The sequence below is a fragment of the Neofelis nebulosa genome, chromosome 5 (genome assembly GCF_028018385.1).
Source record: "Neofelis nebulosa isolate mNeoNeb1 chromosome 5, mNeoNeb1.pri, whole genome shotgun sequence".
Taxonomy (NCBI): Eukaryota; Metazoa; Chordata; class Mammalia; order Carnivora; family Felidae; genus Neofelis; species Neofelis nebulosa.
In genome coordinates, this window is record NC_080786.1 from 36,867,641 (window position 1) to 36,889,367 (window position 21,727).

A 21,727-nucleotide genomic window follows, 5' to 3' on the forward strand; every position below is an offset into this window, starting at 1 on the left:
CTGTAAATAACAAGTTGGCCCTTCATCCTTTAACACTTTGTACATACCTTTAGTATAAAGCCTACCATCATGGATTGCAATTATTAGTTGACACTTCTCTTTCTCCCCCTAGACTCTGAGCTCCTTGAGGAAAGAGACTTGTCTCCTATTCCTCAGTATTTCCAGCTCTGAGTACTGTGTCTAGCCATGTTAGACATTAACACATGTGCTGGGGAAGAGTGACACAAGAATGAAGTTTTTATGTGTGTGCCAAGAACGTAGATTGAAGTGCTGCGTAGTTACTCTGATTATAAAAGGATTTCTGCCACACTGTGGTAGATCATCCCCCTTTTGAATAGTGTCGTATGTGGATATTCCATAGTTACAACAGTGTGTTAATGACCTATATAATGATACTTTCTATTAGATGCATTATTCTAACTGTGAGTATGATTAAGATATTATTAAATGTGGGGGCGCCTGGGTAGCTCAGTCGGTTGTGTATCTCACTGGCTCAGATCATGATCTCATGGTTCATGCCTCACATCAGGCTCTCTGCTGTCAGTGCAGAGTCTGCTTCGGATCCTCTGTCCCCCTGTCTCTCTGCCCCTCCCCTGCTCACACTTTCGCTCTCTCAAAAACAAACGTTAAAAAAAGATATTATTAAATGTTAACATTTGGCCTCTTACTAACCATCCTAATTGAACAACCTAAGAGAAGAATCAGAGAATCCTACAGAAGTGAGGGGGTTGCTTATCATCTAACATCCTGGAGTGTTCATTGGCTTGATGTGAAATACTGTATTCCCCAAGTGGAGGTAGGGCCTAGTGGGAGTTTAAGAGTGCTGTGAATTGGAATGTTTTGTTAGAAGCAGTAGTTTTGAGGTGGAAGGACAAAACAGATGTCAGCATGGAACTAAACTGAGAGGGCAACCACCTTTTAAAATCATACAGTATGTGTTTTGCCAGATCTGAGACTATCCAGTCAGGCTGGATAAAGAATTGAAATAACGTATGGGCTTCAGAAAAGCCAAACAGGATGTGAATAAATGAGGCAGGAGAGAAAGTGGATCCTCCAGGGGCCCAGAGCAGAGAACTCATGGAAGACAAAAGAAGCATCAGCAAAATATGTCATTGATCTGTAACCAATGAAGAAGGACTCCTGCCACCTGTTCAGGGGTGACCCCCTCTCCTTCAGGGGCATAGAGGAAGCTGTAGGTTCCATTTCATTTAATTCCATTTCTATTTATAGACTTAATCCCTCACATTTCTAAAAAAGATTCATGGATGGTTACAATTAAAGGCACAGTACACAAGTAGAAAAGAACTAATATTAAATGAAGAAAATGAGACACTAGTCACACCAGAAATCCAAGCTAACAATGGCTACGACAGTTGATGATAAAAGTTGGTTCTAAGCTTCCTTGTCTTGGAAATAGAAGCATTTATTAGTATTAATGCACTTTTTCCTGTGGCTGGATGAGATAAAAGAATGAATCAAATGGATCCTAAAGTATAAAGGACACTAAATAACATAATGGGCACAACTTATAACAGCTTCAGAAAAGGGTAAAAAGAAATTCTTCATTTGGCCATCTGGTCTCTCCACAGCTGAATGAATGCTGTGAGTTAAATGTTATACTTCAGTGCTAGGAAGACACTGCTACTAGAGGGGCTGGGGGCGCTTGCCTGGTTGGCTCAGTCGGTTAAGCATTCAACTTTTGATTTCAGCTCAGGTCACGATCTCATGGTTCAGTTCATGAGATCAAGCCCTACATCTGGCTCTGTGCTGACAGTGTGGAGCCTGCTTGGGATTCTCATTCTCTCTCTCTCTCTCTCTCTCTCTCTCTCTGCTCCTCCTTCACTTGCTCTCTCTCACTCTCTGTCTCACTCTCAAAATAAATTTTAAAAAAGAGGGAGAGATAGGCTGGATGAACAGGTCGTTAGTATGACCTTTAGACTAGAGGGGTTTTTTTTGGTTTTAACTGCAGGAGTGATCTGTTAGTGTATAGTGAAATTAGTTGAGTGAGTTGCTATTAGCATTTTTAAAATGAAACAGAACAGAATACATGACACAGAGTAAGGTTAAGTTTGAATTTAATTTAGATCCCTACATACTAACATACTATGTATTTCTTATATAATATACTATCTCTTACTGGAATATTAGTTGGTAGGCTTTGGCCATTCCAGTCTTATGGTTTAAAATATATAGAGAAAATACCAAGAACGAGGTGCTGGGAAGAACAGAGATAAGATCCTTGAACCAGAACAAGAGCCACTATGCCTTTAAATTGTGCCAATTTAGGAACCTGTGACTAGACTCAGTATTTTTTTAATGAAATACAATTAACATACAGTGTTATATTAGTTTCAATTCAACAATTCTATACATTGCTCACTGCGCATCACATTTGATCCCCTTTATCCGTTTCATATATCCTCCCACCTACCTGCCCTCTGGTAACCACCAGTTTGCTCACTGTACTTAAAAGTCTGGTTTTTTTGTTTGTCTTTTTCCCCCTTTGTTCACTTGTTTTATTATTTTTTTAAGTTTATTTATTTATATTGAAAGAGACAGAGGCAGCATGAATGCGGGAGGGGCAGAGAGAGGGAGAGAGAATCCCAAGCAGGCTCTGTGCTGCCAGCACAGAGCCCAACACGGGTCTCAAACTTATGAACTGTGAGACCATGACTTGGGCTGAAACCAAGAGTTGGATGCTTAACCAACTGAGCCACGTAGGTGCCCCTCACTTGTTTTATTTCTTAAATTCCACATATGAGTGAGATCATATGGTATTTGTTTTTCTCTAACTTATCTCACTTAGCATTATACCTTCTAGATCCATCCATGTTGTTACATATGGCAACATGCATGTTTTTGACTAATATTCCTGTGTGTGTGTGTGTGTGCGCGCGCGCATGTGCGTGTGTACCACATCTACTTTATCCATTAATCTGTCAGCAGACACAGGCTGCTTCCATATCTTGGCTATTGTAAATAATGCTGAAATAAACATAGGGTTGCATATATCTTTGCAAATTCGTGTTTTTATTTTCTTGGGGTAAATACCCAGTAGTGGAATTACTGGTGCTGGGACAACTGGACAGCCACATGCAGAAGAATGAACCTGGACCATTTTCTTACACCATGTACAAAAATAAACTCAAAATGGATGAAAGACCTCAATGTGAGACCTGCAACCATAAAAACCCTTGAAGAGAGCACAGGCAGTAATTTCTTTGACATTGGCCATAGAATCATTTTTCTAGATATGTCTCCTGAGGGAAGGGAAATAAAAGCAAAAAATCAACTGGTGGACTACACTAAAATCAGAGCCTTTTGCACAGTAAAGGAAACCATCAACAAAACAAAAAGGCAACCTGCCAAATGGGAGAAGATATTTTCGAATGATATATCTGATAAGGGGTTAATATCCATAACATGTAAATAATTTATACAACTCAACAGCAAAAACCCACAAATAATCCGATTAACAAAAGGGCAGAGAACCTGAATAGACATTTTTCCAAAGAAGGCATAAAGATGACAAACAGACATATGAAAAAGTGCTCAACATCAGTAACCACCAGGGAAATGTAAGTCAAAACCACAATGAAATATCATCTCACACCTGTCAGAATGGCTACCATCAAAAAGATAAGAGAGAACAAATGTTGATGAAGGGTTGGACAAAAGGGAGCCCTTGTGCACTGTTGGTGGGAATGTAAATTAGTACAGCTACTATGGAAAAGAGTATGGAGATTCCTCAAGAAATTAAAAATAGAACTACCATGTGATCCAGCAATCTCACTTATGGGTATATGTCTGAAGGAATTGAAATCAGGATCTTAAAGAGATACCTTCAAATCCAAACCACAATGAGAATAGACTCAGAGACATGCTTTCTTGGTTTTGTGCATTGTTTCTTTTTCGTGTGCCTTCAGTACGTCACCGAGCCCTTTTTGAAAACCCTAATCTACTTTGGCTGTAATAAAAAGGGAAATTAGAGAAAGTATGAGATATGGCCAGTAACGTAGAGAGGCAGGGAACCCCTGGTGGTCAGACTGGGTCATGCAGACTGAGGGTTTCCATTGAGAGACCTTTCAGAGCCACAAATTATAATGGCTTCTCCAGTTCTTCTTCTCTGAGTGGGCAGTACCTCTGTATACAGGTACTGCTTACTTAGGGAAAGCTTTTAAAAAAAAAAAATCATCTTCCTGCTTCATAAATGATGTTTGGATCGGGTCCTCAGGGTTATCTATGAAAATAGGACGTTTGTGGCAGGACCATGGCATTGCCCAGCTCTAGGAGTTCAATGCAGCAGCCTTGAGTGATGATGAGACCCTTCACATTTGGGGGGGAAACCCTCCTCCTCCCAAATTTGGACGTGTATATATAGCTACGGCTTTGGAGAAAGAGTTCTGGGAGGATTTCCAACTATAACAACTATTAGCAATGGTATGAGAAACAGGCTGGGGCGAGATCAAGATTTAGTTTCTAATGTTGACTCCAAGTCTTGCAAGTAACAGCAAATGAGATAAAAACCTGTATTTTCATACAAAAAAAAAAGTTTTTCAAAAACATTGAAAATTGTCTAGAAATAAAGAAACTACTTGTTGGGGCGCCTGGCTGGCTCAGTTGGTAGAGCATATGATTCTTGAACTTGAGGTTGCGAGTTTGAGCCCCACGCTGGGCATAGAGCTTACTTTAAAAAAAGAAGGAAAGAAAGAAACTAGTTTTGGAAGGGTCTCTGACCATTTCTCTCCTCTTGTTTCAGATGACAGTCATGTCCCTTTCCAGGGACCTCAAGGACGACTTGCACAGTGACACAGTGCTCTCCATCTTAAATGAGCAGCGCATTCGGGGCATTTTATGCGATGTCACTATTATTGTGGAAGACACCAAATTTAAAGCCCACAGCAATGTCCTGGCTGCTTCAAGCCTTTATTTCAAAAATATCTTTTGGAGCCATACAATCTGTATTTCCAGCCATGTCCTGGAACTGGATGATCTCAAAGCTGAAGTGTTTACAGAGATCCTTAATTATATCTACAGCTCCACAGTTGTCGTCAAGAGACAGGAAACAGTCACGGATCTTGCAGCTGCAGGGAAAAAGCTGGGAATATCCTTCTTGGAAGACCTTACTGATCGCAACTTCTCAAATTCCCCTGGTCCCTATGTATTCTGCATTACTGAAAAGGGAGTGGTTAAAGAAGAAAAAAATGAAAAAAGGCACGAAGAACCTGCCATCACCAATGGGCCAAGGATCACAAATGCATTTTCCATCATTGAAACAGAAAATAGTAATAACATGTTCTCTCCACTGGACTTGAGAGCAAGTTTCAAAAAGGTCTCTGACTCCATGAGAACCACCAGCCTCTGCCTGGAGAGGACTGACGTGTGCCACGAGGCAGAGCCCGTCCGCACGCTGGCGGAGCACTCGTATGCCGTTTCCTCCGTGGCCGAGGCATACAGAAGTCAGCCCGTACGTGAACACGACAGCAGTTCGCCTGGTAAAACAGGTAAAGAAACCTGTGAAGCTCTAGCAGCAAAACCGAAATCGTGCCGAAAGCCAAAGACAGTCTCCATACCCCAGGCTTCCGATTCAGCTGCAGAAAATAGACCACCCCCTCCAGCAACCAGCTCAGAGGTTAATCAGGAAAGATGTCCAGAGCTGCCTGCCGTTCTTCCTCGTTCAAAATCTCCCAACAACGAAGGAGATCTCCGTTTTTCCAAGGAAGATGAAAATAAATCCTCTGACGTCCCTGGGCCGCCGACGGCAGAGGTCCCACCTCTCGTGTACAACTGCAGCTGTTGTTCCAAGTCCTTTGACAGTAGCACTTTGCTCAGTGCCCACATGCAGCTCCACAAGCCAACCCAGGAGCCGTTAGTGTGCAAGTACTGCAACAAGCAGTTCAGCACCCTGAACAGACTGGATCGGCACGAGCAGATTTGTATGAGGTCCAGCCACATGCCTGTTCCCGGAGGAAACCAGCGCTTTTTAGAAAACTATCCAACCATCGGACAGAATGGAAGTTCGTTCACAGGTCCAGAACCGTTGCTCTCTGAAAACAGGATTGGTGAGTTTTCCAGTACCGGAAGTACCTTGCCAGAAACGGACCACATGGTTAAATTTGTTAATGGGCAGATGCTCTACAGCTGTGTTGTATGCAAACGTAGTTACGTGACTTTATCCAGCCTCCGAAGACATGCAAATGTTCACTCGTGGAGAAGAACATATCCGTGTCATTACTGCAACAAAGTATTTGCACTGGCTGAGTACAGGACAAGACATGAAATTTGGCATACAGGGGAGAGGCGCTATCAGTGCATTTTCTGCCTTGAAACTTTCATGACCTACTATATTCTCAAAAACCATCAGAAGTCTTTCCATGCCATAGATCACAGACTTTCCATCAGTAAAAAAACAGCAAATGGAGGCTTGAAGCCTAGTGTGTATCCATATAAACTTTACAGGCTACTGCCTATGAAATGCAAGAGGGCTCCTTATAAGAGCTACCGAAATTCTTCCTATGAAAATGCTCGAGAAAGCAGTCAGATGAATGCGTCAGCATCTGGTCCCTATGTCATTCAGAATCCACACAGCTCTGAGTTACCGACGCTGAGTTTCCAAGACCGCGTCAACACCCTCACCAGCAGTCCAGCCGTCCCCTTGGAAACATCTGCACGCCAGGACATGCCCGCTTCTGCCAACGTACAGAGCGCAGAGGGGACCAAGTGGGGAGAGGAAGCACTGAAAGTCGATCTCGACAATAACTTTTATTCTACTGAGGTGTCGGTTTCTTCCACTGAGAATGCTGTCAGCTCTGACCTCCCAGGAGGGGACGTGCCTGTTTCGTCTTTGAGTGGTGGCAGTGAGAACGCAGCCTCTGTGATCAGCTACAGTGGCTCAGCACCCTCGGTCATTGTGCACAGTAGCCAGTTCTCATCAGTGATAATGCACAGCAACGCCGTTGCCGCCATGACCAGCAGCAGCCACAGAGCCCCTTCGGACCCAGCAGGCAGTCAGCCCCTGAAAGACGACAGCAAACTCGAGCCTGACAAAGCGGGCAGGGTCGTCAGCAGACCCAAAAGCATTAAGGAGAAAAAGAAGATCGTGCCGTGTAACAAGGGGGAGATAGCAGAGGAGTCCAAATACGTCGCTGATCCCGGAGGGTCATTGAGCAAAACCGCAAGTATGAAAGAAACCAGTAAAATTGAAACCTACATTGCAAAGCCTGCTCTGCCAGGAACCTCCACAAACAGCAACGTGGCGCCCCTTTGCCAGATAACGGTGAAAATCGGAAACGAAGCCATCGTGAAAAGGCACATCCTAGGATCTAAGTTGTTCTATAAAAGAGGGAGAAGACCCAAGTATCAAGTGCAGGAGGAGACCTTGCCACAAGAGAGTGACCCGGAAGCCAACAGAGACAGCCCACTCGGGCTCTGCCAGTCCGAGTGTGTGGAAATGAACGAGATGTTCGATGACGCCAGCGACCAGGATTCCACTGACAAACCTTGGCGTCCTTACTACAACTACAAACCCAAAAAGAAATCCAGACAGTTGAGGAAAATGAGGAAGGTCAACTGGAAGAAAGAACATGAACACAGGAGCCCAAGCAATAAGTGTAAATACCCAGCAGAACTGGACTGCGCTGTGGGGAAAGCTCCTCAGGAGAAGGCCTTTGAGGAAGAAGAAAATAAAGAGATGCCCAAGCTGCAGTGCGAACTCTGCGATGGAGACAAAGCCTCGGGGGCCGGCAATCAAGGAAGGCCCCACCGGCATCTCACTGCTAGGCCTTACGCCTGCGAGTTCTGTGCCAAGCAGTTCCAGAGCCCTTCCACGCTCAAGATGCACATGCGGTGTCACACCGGAGAGAAGCCGTACCAGTGCAAGACCTGCGGGCGGTGCTTCTCGGTGCAGGGAAACTTACAGAAACACGAACGCATCCACCTGGGCGTGAAGGAGTTCATCTGTCAGTACTGCAACAAGGCATTCACGTTGAACGAGACGCTCAAAATCCACGAAAGAATCCACACCGGCGAAAAGCGTTACCACTGTCAGTTCTGCTTTCAGAGTTTTTTGTACCTTTCCACAAAAAGGAATCATGAGCAGAGGCACATTTGGGAGCATGATGGGAAGGGCTATGCCTGCTTCCAGTGCCCCAAAATTTGCAAAACAGCTGCTGCCCTTGGAATGCACCAGAAGAAACACTTATTCAAGAGCCCAAGTCAGCGGGAGAAAGTCGAAGGTGACATGTGCCATGAGAACTCAAATCCTCTGGAGAACCCACATGTCAATGATTCAGAAGACAATGACCAAAAGGATAATGTGCAAACCATTGTTGAAAATGTCCTTTGAGTGGCGATACTTAGAAAAATCTTCAAAACTATAAGTTGGTGGGTTTGTTGTTTTGGGGTGTTTTTAGCTGTTTCTTCTGGTGTGTTTTTTTTTTTTAAGTTTAGTTTTGTTTTGTTCACACAACAGTCATGAAGGAGTGAAATGTAAAAAAGAAAATCTCATTTGTGAAAATTCCAGAAAAAGGATCCTAATATCTACTTTGGGTTTTAGCATTAACTTCATGCAAAGTGCACAAAAATGAAATAGCTGAATCCTCCAGTATCCCAAGTATCTTGTGGAAGTTTATGAAGTTCTTAGCTGTGGTATTTCTGCCAGTGGAAAAAAAAAGAGTCTAATGTTAGCCTAATTTAGAACTTTCTAGTAAGTGCTAATAGGAACTGGCTGCTGAGCTGTCTTTAGTCACTGGAGAAAACGAGGGTCGGATATCATGAAAACATCATCTTCATAAATATGTTAGAAGGTAAACGAGCTATGACAGTCATTTTTCCCATCCAGCTTCTGTGCTATTAAAAATTGTTTAAATTAGTGGATATATAAGAAATATTTAATATTATAGCTGAAAATATGTGTGAAATTGAGTAACTTAAGTAGGACATTCATACATTATCTAGAACTACTTTTCTGCAACACAAGCCTTGTAAAATACATATATAAATCACTATGACTTTTAACTATCCATGTCCCCTGTAGAGAATTATAATGACAAGCAATAGATCTGCAAATAATGAGGACTAATGGAAAAATCAGTAGAAAGCATCTTGATATGATTTAAGAGCACGTTGTATGCTTTTAGATGGAATGCTGTTCCCTTGAAGTTCTGGCTGAGCTATTACTAGAACTGGTATACTCCAGTCACAGAAAAAATAGGTCATGCCTTATCTATGGGGGAGAGCCCTCCCAGAATTTTTCTCTGATCACCTGTGCTGTATATTACTTTGCAGTGGCCTCACTTCAAAAAATAAAGAAGGGTCAAATTCTTCTGAAACTCCCTGCAGTCTTCCATCCATCACAAGGCCATGGATGTAGAGGTCTATTTCAGACAGACTTAATCAGTCTCCAGGGTTTAAGTTAAAACCTGACACATCCCATTCCACTGAAGGAGTGTCCAGGAAATTTAGTGCAAAGCATGCCTATGGTGGTGAATTCCCAGGCACTTGAAAACGACAGATAGCCTAATCCCAGTGATTATTAGCCTTCTTGGAGATTATGCAGCTCACAAGTATATACTAATATAAAACAAAAGGGCATCAGAAAGACACCTCCCACCTCACCCATTAATGACTTGAGTGGGCAAGAGGAAGTGATGACCTTCCTTGCCTCAAACAGTAGCTTTGTTTTGGGGGAGGTTGGTGGAGAGACAGACTGTGGAGTAATACGATTCCATCACTTACTTATATGACTCAGAAACCTATCCCCAAAGCCAGATGCCTTGTCTTCATGTTTGCAGACACCTGGCTCCCTTGCTAAAAACCCACTTAAGTTGTTTCATGTTCTTTTATGCTGCCCCACACCATCACCATTGCCCTCCAAGTCTAATTGCCCTGTAGGATATTCCATCATGTGGACTAGGTTCTGGGAAGCTGGAACTCATCATTCTTAGGTTATAAACTGCCAGAATAGGAGGGAGAGAGAAAACATTCCCACCCTTTGATCACCAGTGTGAGCAGAACCTGGAACCTGGTTTAAGGGTGACCTACAGCTATTCATGTTCATGGGATTTGATAGATGGAAGCCCAAGGTTATTCAAGGTTGCAGAGTCACCATAATGAAGAAGTAGTTCAAAGGACTCCAGTTTCTCTCTTCAAGTATTGTGATGTCTCCATGAAGAAGACTTAATACGGATTTGGGTGGGCGAGAAAGCATTTAAACACCCAGAGAAGGACACGATCAAAGCTGACCTTTTTATACAGTAGTATTTTGCTGTTAAGTAACCCCAATATTGCATCTGCATTTATCTTTTGTTGATCTACTTTCACTTACTTACATACAGTATTATGTAATAGAGGAAAATGGGGAAATGCAAGCAAATTCATCCTTATTTTATACGTTGTATATATGTATACCTGCACTACTCATTTGGGTTTTGTTAAAAGAGATGGTCACAAAGGGCTTATGAAAATCATTTCTGAATTGATAATTAGAATATTGAATAGGTAATTCGGTGATCTACTAATTTATTTTATCTCAATTGGGATTATTAATCAAAGAGAATTACTGTGTATTTCAGTCATTTTGATTTGAGGTAACTCCAAATATAAAATTATTACGTGTAGTGATGTCTCCTAGCCCTTACATGTGGAAATTTTTTAAGTGGACTTGTATGCTGATAATTCTAGACCAAAGTAAATATGGCAGAATATTTATACATGAAAAAATAATTTTGCAAATATTTTCTATAATTGTATTATTCGTTTAAAATGTTGATAGCTTGTGTTAGTTTCAGGGAGGGGTGTATATTTTGATAAAAAAAATACTTGACTTTGTAATTCTGTATATTCTATACAATTTATAGCAGAGCCGTTTTAAGACAGCCTTGTCACATTTTTGTTAATTGTGAAAACTTTACCATGAGTGATGTTTATGCATTGAGTACATAACGACCAACTAGAATTAAAGTAGGTGTAAACAGTGAACATACTGTATGCTGTACAAGATATATTGTAATTTGCTGTTTTAGCATCTGTATTTTGGTTAGAAGATATTATTAAATGCAGATGTTAAGGGTTGGAAAAGTCTAATTTTATTTTTAGAAATAATGAATATAAATTTGGTTTTGCTTGATTAAAATAGCTTATTCTATGTTAAGTCTCTTAAATGTTTTAATGTTAATTCTTTTGTGCAGTCAAGCGGCTATTTCCTCTTTGTGAGTCACAGCATTGTTTCACATATTATTCATTTAATATATTTCTGTTTCCTTACTTGTTTACGTTCCATGATACCTACTTACATGCTTAGGACTCAAATGGAATATGCATTAAAAAAAAAAGCAGAAATAAGAGAGATTGAAGTCTTCTTATCATTTAATGCCTTGGCTAGGCCTGACGTTGTGATAAATCAGAGAGCGTTGAAAGTGTTCTGTCTACTCTACTCATCCTCGGGAAACAAATTACACTTAGTACCAGGAATCTGGCAAGGTTCTTCCCATGGGCTGTTTCATTCAGGTCTTTCCCAGCAACCATGGGAAGTAGACTTCATTATCTACATTTTGTAGTGACTTTGAGAAGATCCCACAACCAGACAGAACCAGGATTCCAAGCCAGATCTCCCTGACTTCAAAGCCCATGTTTTTGTTTCTTCTCAACACCTTAGAGAAAAATACTTAATGTAAACTAAACGGGCAGTGAGGCAAAGAGGCATGACAAATGAATGCAGCTTTATGATGATAGCTGTTACAGTGATGGCCTTCAGGAGGCCGTACTGGTCTCAGCTTTCCCTGACACCACCGCTGCTTTATTTCTGATGCCTCTACTCTACACTCTGGGCATTTGCCTTCTCTTGTATGTTGGGATATTGCCTTATAAAATCATTTTTTAAATCTGTACACTTTTTCTTTTCAAGAATATAGAGTAAAATCGGGGCGCCTGGGTGGCTCAGTCAGTTAAATGTCTGACTTCGGCTCGGGTCATGATCTCACAGTTGTGAGTTCAAGGCCCATATCAGGCTCTGTGCTGTCAGCTCAGAGCCTGGAGTCTGCTTCAGATGCTGTGTCTCCCTCTCTCTCTGCCCCTCCCCTGCTCTCTCTCTCTCTCTCTCTTCCTCTCTCTCTCTCTCTCTCAAAACCAAACATTTTAAAAAAGGTATTAAAAAGAATATGGAGTAAAATATTTAATACTGTTTTAAGCTAGTAATTTTTCACATAAAAAATGTCCCCTCATCACAGACTATATTTCTAACTTTAATTATCCTCAGATGCATGCAGTTAGTCACAGTAGCTAGTGTGAAAGGGAGTGCCAGTGGCTCAGGCAACATAATCCATCACCAACACAGGGAAAATAACGCAAATTTCCAGTCCTACTAATGTCTGGCCAGTAAGCATCAGTTTTGTATTTGAAGGATAATCCAAACCAAATCCAAATCAAAAATTTGATAACTGCTGCCTGCTGAAACTAACTTCACTTATCTAGCAAAACAGATTAAATATTGAAAGAATTTTTAATAATTGAGAAAGTAGCTCGATTAAAAGCATCAAAACAAATCCTGCAAGGCAATCCTACTTGTGCATATTGTATTAATCACTTTGGGTTCTTTTACTCCTGTTTCTCACCTTCCTCTTTTCTCATTACCCCCCCCCCCCCCCGGGTGACCGGTCCCACGCCCTCTGTCTCCCCTCAGTTGCTCTTTGCAGAGGCAATTTCCTCCATATCTGAGAACTCTTCACCTTTCTCCTCCCCAAATCCTGGCCGGCTATCAGTCTCCCTTCTGGAGAGAGGAACCCCTTGCCTTATCTCCACTCCCCCTCCCCAGTATACTCCCCTTGATGCTGATTCTCCGAGGAAGGTCATCAGTGAGCAGGTGAGTTGGCTTGGGGTGCAGATTTTAAAATGAAATTCTCCCAAGTTTAGACAACTCCTGGAAGAACTGGTTATAGCAGAAGTATGATTATATTTCTTAAGGTTTTGTAAATTATGATTTCATTCTTGATGTCTAAGACCTCAATTCTATTTACTTAGAATGTTTTGCTGAGAAGTGAAGAGCACTTTTTTCCCCAATAATTTTAAAAACTCTGACTTTTATGTCACATAGGGGTCAGGATGTTATTCTTTGTTATAAGAAACTTCAGTATACAGAGATGTAAAAGCTGGGACAGTGCTAATTTATGGAGAATTTTAATTCATTTATTCAAAATATGTTTAATTTGGGGTCTCAGGTGTTGTGTCCAGGCCAGGGCTATAGAGTTATAAGAGGTAGCCTGTGCCTTTGAGGAGCCGGAGACCGGGGAAGGAGACTGATGAGGCAAGGCATGATTACAAAACGAAACCCTGAATCCCTAGTTGCTCAGAACCAGATTGGATTATGTTGGGTTCTGAGAGAGAGGGCACTGGGCTGGGCCTGACCGAGCCTGGGCTTCCCAGTGCAGGCAGGTCCAGGTAGGAGTGGCTAAAACACAGGAGCATGGGTGAGTGCATGTGGTTCCGCAGGCCTGGGGTGCGGGTGGTGAGCCAGGAGAGGTACACAGAGGACACATCACCAGGGCCTCGTGTGCCTTGCCAGAGATTTTGTATTTCTGACACAGGCAGATGATGGGGGAGCAGATGAGCAGCTGAGCGCTAGGAGGGAAGGGCAGAGAGCGGTTCCAGAAGGTCCAAGCGAGAGGCCGTGTGAGAGCTTCAACAAAAAGGAAATGATCTAATGTGTTTAAAGGATGACTGTCACTGCAGTATAGGGAAGAGACTGCAGGTCAGTGAAGAAGGTCTCTGGAGCGCCTGTGTGGTTCAGTCAGTTAAGTGTCCAACTCTTTTTTGTTGTTGTTTGTGAGTGACTTTATTCTCTTTTTTATTATTATTTCTGGGGCGCCTGGGTGGCTCAGTTGGTTTAGCTTCTGACTTCCGCTCAGATCATGATCTCGCGGTCTGTGAGTTCAAGCCCCTTAAGGGCTCTGTGCTGACAGCTCAGAGCCTGGAGCCTGCTTCAGTTTCTGTGTCTCCCTCCCTTTCTGCCCCTCCCCATTCACACTCTGTCTCTCTGTCTCTCTGTCTCTCTCTCAAAAATAAACATTAAAAAAATTGTTTTCAATTTAAATTCAAGTCAGTTAATATACAGTGTAGCCTTGGCTTCAGGAGGAGTAGAACCCAGTGCTCCTCCCAACAATTCCCTCCTTAATGTCTGTCACCCATTAACCCATACCCCCACCCACCTCCCCTCCAGCAACCCTCAGTTTGTTCTCCGTATTGAAGAGTCTCTTAAGGTTTGCCTCCCTCTCTGTTTTTATCTTATTTTTCCTTCCCTTTCCCTATGATTATCTGTTGAGTTTCTCAATTTCCACGTAAGACTAAAACCGTATGGCTTTCTCTGACTTATTTCGCTTAGCATAATACACTCTAGTTCCATCCACATTGTTGCAAATGGCAAGATTTCATTCTTTTTCGTCACTGAGTAGTACTCTATTGTATGTATATACTTTATCTTCTTTATCCATTCATCAGTTGATGGACATTTGGGCTCTTTCCATAATTTGGCTATTGTTGGTAGCATTGCTATAAACATTGGGGTACACATGCCCCTTCGGATCAGCACGTTTGTATCCTTTAGATAAATTCCTAGTAGTGCAATTTCTGGATCGTAGGGTAGTTCTTTACTTAGGGTTTTTGGTGTTTTTTTTTTTAAACTATTTTCCATAGTGTTTTCCAGGGTGGCTGTACCAGTTTGCATTCCCACCAACAGTGTAAGCGTCCAACTGTTGGTTTCAGCTCAGGTGTTGATGTTGGGGTTGTGAGTTCAAGCCATGCACTGGGCTCCACGCTGGGTGTGGAGCCGACTTTAAAAAATGTAAGTAACCAATGACTCTCACTGCAATGCAGTGAAGAAACTATTTTTTCTTCTCTTGCAATATATTTTTGAAGAAATTATGTTGTTTGTCCTGAAGAGTTTGTCACAGCCTGGGAATTAACAAGACAGCTTCCTAAGTTGGGTTATGTTCTTCCATCAGGAGGTACATACTGTCTGAGATACTGGATGTACTTTGAAGGTAGATCTGATAGGATTTGTGAGTGGTTTAGGTCCCAGGAGGTGAGAAAAACAGAGAGGTCAAAGATGACTCCCAGGTTTTGGGTCTGAGTCATTAGAAGAGTGGAGTCACCTGTAGACCACTAGCTATGTGGACCAGAAGTTCGGAAGGGGGACTGGCTTTGGGTATGAAGCTGAAAGTTGTGTTTCATTCATTCAAAACATATTTGAGCTAGGTGCTGGGAATACAAAAACAGAAAAAACAAATTGTCCCTGTAGCTTATGATCTAATGGGGAACACAAAAAGCTAACCAATTACAATTTCAGTAAGTAATGTGAAGAAGAGGTGCCATGAGGACATTTAACAGGGGGCCTAAGCTAGTCTGGAAGTTCGAGGGAAGTCGTCCTTGAGGAAGTACCTTTTGAATGAGATCTGAAAAAGGAATAAAGTTGAAAGAGGAGAGGAGCGCCTGAGTGGCTCAGTGGGTTAAGTGTCTAACTCTTGATTTCAGCTCAGGTCATAGTCTCACGGTTGATGAGCGAGCCCCACATCCAGCTCCATGCTGTCGGTGCAAAGCCTGCTTGAGATGCTCTTTCGTCTCCTCTCTGTCTGCCTCTGCCCTGCTTGTTCTCTCTCTTGCTCTTCTCAAAATAAGTAAATAAACTTAAGAAAGAAAAAGGAAGGAAGGAAGGAAGGAAGGAAGGAAGGAAGGAAGGAAGGAAGGAAGAGAAAGAAAGAGAGAGAGAGAGAGAAAGAAAAAGAAAGAAAGGAAAGAAAGAAAGAAAGAAAGAAAGAAAGAAAGAAAGAAAGAAAGAAAGAAAGAAAGAAAGAAAGAAAGAAAAAGAAAGAAAGAAAGAAAAAAAGAAAAAGAAAGACTTTCCGCGTAGAGGGAATAGCACGTACAAAAGTCTGTTTCTAGGGGGAACACAGTGCATTGGAAGCCAATGGTGGCCAGAGTGCTAGAGAGGTGGGTCTGAGAGGAGACTAGAGGCTGAAAGCCATACCCTGCAGTACCCCCAGGTCATGCTAAGGATTGGGATCTTACACTAAGAGCAGCAGAGAGCCATTGGATTGTTGGGACAAGAAGAATTTTTTAAATCAGTTTTGTATTGTGAAATGTCACTGAAGCTGAACTGTGGGGAATGACACAGAGGACAATAATGGCCAGAAGTAGAGCAGGCAGGAACCTGTTGCAGTGGTCCAGACTGGAGATGATGGTGGTGTGGGTTATGTATTGACAGTGAAGATGAGAGAAAAGAGGAGAGAATGAGTGCTATTTAGGAGACAAAATCAGCAGAACTTGATACTGGATGGATATGGAGAAGTGAGGGCTGGGGAGGGGTCAAGGATAACCTTTTGTTTTCCTATTTGTTGACACTATGGGAATGTAAGATGTCTCCTATGAAGCTTGTATAGCAAAAGAAGACCGAATCCTGGAAAACACCAATATTTGGTGATTGATATTTGATGAGTAAATAAAAGTCTGTAAGAGGCTGGCACAGAGAAGGGAACAGAGAAGTAGGAGGAAAATTGGAGGAGTGGCATCTAGGCAGCCAGAGATGAAGAACCTCTCAGAAAGGAGAGAATCATCAATTGTGTCAAGTGAAGATAAAGCCAAGTAAAGAAAATCTGGAAAGTGCCCTTTTGCACTTAGCAACTAGAAGGTCACTGGGAGCGATATACTGGTAAAACACTTAACCATCACCTTGGAGAGCAGGAAAGCCGGATTTATAGTACTTGCCAATGTCTGTCATGTAAACACTCCTGCCACAGATGATTTTAAGCTGCCAACGTGATGTCACTGAATGCGGAGTTGAGAAGAGAGACATCCAGTTGGATCATGAGAGCTGGAATGAGCCTGCTGAGTGGTTTCAATGTGGTGGTACAGGTGGAAACTGGGGGGCAGATGCAGGAGCAGAGAGGAAGAGAGCAAGGGTTCTTGTTTCCAGAAGCTGAGCTAGGAAGGAGAGAGGAGAGAGAAAAGGAGCTGTAAGTGGAATCTGACGCTTGGAGACCAGGATTCCACCACGTGGGGTGAAACAAAGGATGAGGAGGCAAGAAAGTTGAGGGTATTGGCAAGAGACTCAGTTGTAGCCAAGAACTAGAAAGCCTGGGTTTAATATAAGGAAGTACAGACCTCAGTGTCTGATAGACACACACAAATGGAGGAGGCCTGAAGGCTCTTTTACAACTACTTTCATATTTGTCTCTCACCATCATCCTGTTGTGTTGCCAGTGATTACTGTCTTCATCTGAGAGCTGTGGGCACAGAGCATAGAGAAGCCAAGGGGCCCAGAGAGACAGGGCCAACACCTGTCAGTTTTCAGGACATGGTTCTCACCACCACCAGCTGACTCCACATCGACTAAGATTTTTTGGAAGGTGGGGGACTGGGCCAATGACAACTGCTATGCTTTCTTCAAAACGAGTGTTTATTAGCTTGAGACTCGAATACCCCGAGTCCTATGTCTTTCTTTTTTTGTTGTTGTTTTTTGTTTTTTGGTCAATGTGTTCTTCTGTGGCAGTTTGTGTAGGCAGACCATTTCACTGCGCATCACTTCACTGTGATTTGCACTTACTGCATTTTTGGGTTTTTTTTTTTTTTACACATTAAAGGTTTGTGGCAACCCAGCATTGAGCAAGTCTGTTGGTGTCTCTGTGTTACATTTTGGTAATTCTTGCAATATTTCAAGCTTTTTCATTATTATATTTGTTATGAGGATCTGTGATCAGTGTTTACAACTCACTGAAAGCTTGGATGAGGCTTAACATTTTTTTTTTAATTTTTTTTTAACGTTTATTTATTTTTGAGACACAGAGAGACAGAGCATGAATGGGGGAGGGTAAGAGAGAGGGAGACACAGAATCTGAAACAGGCTCCAGGCTCTGAGCTGTCAGCACAGAGCCTGACGCGGGGCTCGAACTCACGGACTGCGAGATCGTGACCTGAGCCGAAGTTGGAGGCTTAACCAATTGAGCCACCCAGGCGCCCGAGGCTTAACATTTTTTTAGCAAGGAAGTATTTTTTTTAATGAAGGCATGACACTGATTTGGGTTTTTGTTGTTGTTTTTTTTAAGTAGGCTTCACGAAACCCAGCATGGAGCCAAATGTGGGGCTTGAACTCGCAACCCTGAGATCAAGACCTGAGCTAAGATCAAGAGTCAGACGCTTAACCAACTGAGCCACCCTGGTGCCCCTGTATATCAGCTTTTTAAATGTAATGCTATTGCACAATTAATGGACTATAGTATAGTATAAACATACTTTTACACGTACTAGAAAACCAAAAAAATTCAATTGACTTGTTTTTTTGTGATACTCATTTTATTGTGCTGGTCTAGAGTCAAACCCACAATATCTCCAAGGTGTACTCCTGTATGACCAGGCACTCTTCTAAGCATCTAATTAATGTTAATTTATTTAATCCTCATATCAATCCTGTGAGATAGACGTTGATATTATCATCCCCATCAACGTTTAATGTGGTCATCTTTTGCTGTACAGTGCCACAAAACTTAGTGGCTTAAAACAGCCATGTACAGTGTTCTCGGATCATATGGTTCTGTGGTTTGACTGGGATCAGCTGAGCGGGCCCCTCGTGCAGGTATAGTCAGATGGTGGCATCGTCTAAAGTCTTGACCACCCTGGGCATCCGAGCAGTCCCAGCCCAGCTTGGATTCAAGGGTGGAGGGATGGACTATACTTCTCGATGGGGGATTGGTAGGCACATACAACGAGGGAAGGGATTGATGGCAGGCATCTTTAGGGACAAGCTCTTCTACAAGAGAAAATCCCCAATGAGAAAACCAAGCACAGAGAAGTTATCTTACCCAAGGTCATACAGCTGGTATGTGGAGAAGCAGAGTTCCCTGGCAGTTGAGTTCCAGAGCCGGCTAATAGAGGCAAAGGGCACTGAAGCCCGAGAGCACAGACCTCCTCTCACCACAAAGCTGTGGTGGGTAGGAGCACAGCATTATTTGTAGTAGAACTGGAGAGTTCCTGGGATTACCTGTCAAGGATTTGGGAGAGCGGAAGAAACTCTGAAAATACTTTAAATGGAAATAAATGAGGAGGGTACAAATTGAGTCAAATTTCAAGGACTATCTAAACAAGACTCTTTTCATGTTGGGGGTGAAAATGGGGTCTTGTGTGGCCCAAAGCAAATGGGAGACTTCATACTTTTGCTTGCCTCTACCCAATCAGGAAAGAATAGAAGTATAGCGAGGAGTGGGGGAGGGGTGTATTGTTTGTTTGTTTGTTTGTTTGTTTTTCTTATAACTAATCAAAATCTGAAACTTTTAGTCAGCTACTCCAAAGGGTAAAATATGGGGGGAGCCTATGACTGGACCAAGGAATTCGAATCTGAGATATAGACTGGCCCCCGAAAGGATCTTCATGCCCCTTCTGTGCCCCCCGTTGTATAATGTCTAATGTATAATGCTCTGAAAATCTAGGTCATCACTTAACTTTTATACATTGCGGACCCTCTGATGGAAGAACATCTTCCATTAGGAAGGCCATCTAAAAGAAATTGCCATCTCTAATTCAAAAATTTACTCACTTCACATAAGCGATAGGCTACTGCCAGAGAGAAGCTGACTCAGCTCTGAGGCTTGGCCAGTTTCTCTCCCGAAATCTGGCCAGCTGAGATACTGTGTAGCTTAGGTGCTGTTCATTTCTAGCTTCTCACTTTTACGGGGCTAAAAGGCCACATCCCACACCTTGACTGGAACATGCCCAATATCTGTGTAAATGTGGTTATAGTGGGAAGAGCAGCAAGCCATTTCCCAGGTCAGACCCCTTCATTTCTGATGTTTCTCTTCCTGAAGAGAAACCCAGGGCCACGATTTTTGTCATCATGATGGGAACCAGCCTCCTCTGCTAGTGCTCATGTGGACTGTGGCAACATTCCAGCCACTGGGAACTCCTCACCATTCAGTGGCATCCTTACACCTAAGCAGGAAGGCCCCACCCTGGCCCTCCTCCGGAGGTCCCCCCTCCCTCCAGGCAGAGTCTGCACGCAGGGCCAACAATGAGGTGCCCACCCAGAGTGCTCAGGACCTAAGAATTCTCTGCCCATTTGCAGGGCCTGCTCGGGTCTCTTCCCTGCCAGGGTCACTCCCCTAGACCCCAGGGACAGGCAAGGAGCAGGTGTTTGCAAGGGATGTGGACGGAGTTTGTGATGAAGTTTCAGGATCACACGTGTATGTGCCCAAAGCCCCGGCAGTGTGGGAAGGAGCAGGGCGGAGAGTAAGAAGAAATACAAGGACACCCTGGGCCCAGCCTTTCTCATGCTGTCTCACCCCAGTCAGGAACACCACAGACTGGGTCCTCTAAATCCAAACCTGGCCTCCCAGATTGTTAGGAAGGTATGTTTACCGAAAGAAGAGAATAGAGCATATTTAATTAAGAGCTTACTCACCTGACTTATAACCTTCAAATTTAGATACATGATATACTGCCATTGACCCTCAACCAACACGAGTTTGAACCGTGTGAATCCACTTATATGCAGATTCTTTTTATAAATACAGTACAGTGCTATAAATGTATTTTCTCTTTCCTATGGTCTTCTTAATAAGATTTTTCTAGCTTACTTTATTATAAGAATACAGTATGTAATACATCTACAACATATACATAATTGACTGTTTATATAATCAGTGAGGCTTCTGGTCAACAGTAGGCTATTAGTGGTTAAGTTTCTCGGGAGTCAAAGGTTCTACACAGGTCAGGTCCCCAGTCCCTGCATTGTTCGAGAGTCCACTGCATAGGCTTCCATCTGTACTCTTGCCTTTGACCTTGTTGAACTTCGGGGGGCTGTCACCACTCCCCAGAGAATCTGGCTTTTCATCACACTGTGTCTGAGTACAAGTTCCTAGCAATACTGAAAGGTCCATTCTCACGCCACTCCGCCCCCACCCACAGACATGATCATTTCTCAATGTCTAGGTCAAAAGTCCCTTCTAAAGAAAGCTTCTTCCTTGAGGTGTTTTGTGAGACCAACCGTCAGACCTCGGCTTGCCTTTGCCTCAGTCCGGCCCCACAGCTCTCTGGCAAAATCCTTTTTCAATTCCACCTTCCCACCTTTCAATTCCCTCAGACGGCACGCTCCTCCAGGCAGAGTCCAGAGCTTCCTGATTTAGCTGTGTTTCCAGCATCAGCACAGCAATGCCAAACATGAGTCCTCTGCTAAGGGTGCTGATTCTCCATTCCAGGGTGACCGACCGTCACTGTGTGTCCAGGAAGGAGGGTTTTCCCGAGAGGCGGGGCTTTTCAGTGCTTAAACCAGGTCAGTCTTGGAAAACCCAGGATGACTGGTCACCCTAATGGGGAAGAGTTTCTTTAGAATGGGAAGGGGCATCAGCAGCCACAACAGAAGTAGAACTAAGCCCCCCATCTGTCCTGCTAAGTGTGGTGGACAGCTCTGGGTTTTCCTGGTGGACATCTCTGGGGTTTCCTGCTGAGTCCTCTTCTAGTCTAATGGTGAAAGCACCTGAATTTCCTTTAGAAATCACCTCTCCCTCGCTTCTCAGCCCCACCTTCAGACCATATCGATCAGGTTGGGGGTGGCTGGCAGGTGGGCAACACATAACCTTGTTCTAGTATACTGGATTTCTACTTCTCATCACAAGGACAAGGAAACTGAGCCACGACCCTCTCAGCTGCCACGGACAGAATAGTTGGCTTTAAGCAAAGCAGGATGTGAGGGCTTAAG

The 21,727-nt window shown here is 43.1% G+C and overlaps 1 protein-coding gene across 13 annotated transcripts in view; it reads left to right on the forward strand.

The window, feature by feature from the left end:
- The window catches only part of ZBTB38 (zinc finger and BTB domain containing 38), a 172,567-nt gene that overhangs the window by 129,823 nt on the left and 21,017 nt on the right, over nucleotides 1–21,727 (forward strand). For 10 of the 13 annotated variants that reach the window (XM_058730065.1, XM_058730066.1, XM_058730060.1 and 7 more), the window contains one exon: nucleotides 4,760–11,262. The exons of the other annotated variants lie outside the window; for them this stretch is intronic. In XM_058730065.1, the coding sequence (XP_058586048.1) occupies nucleotides 4,760–8,344 (3,585 nt within the window). In that variant the 3' untranslated portion in view covers nucleotides 8,345–11,262. Of the gene's footprint in view, nucleotides 1–4,759; nucleotides 11,263–21,727 lie in introns of those variants that run through there. 13 annotated transcript variants of the gene reach the window in all.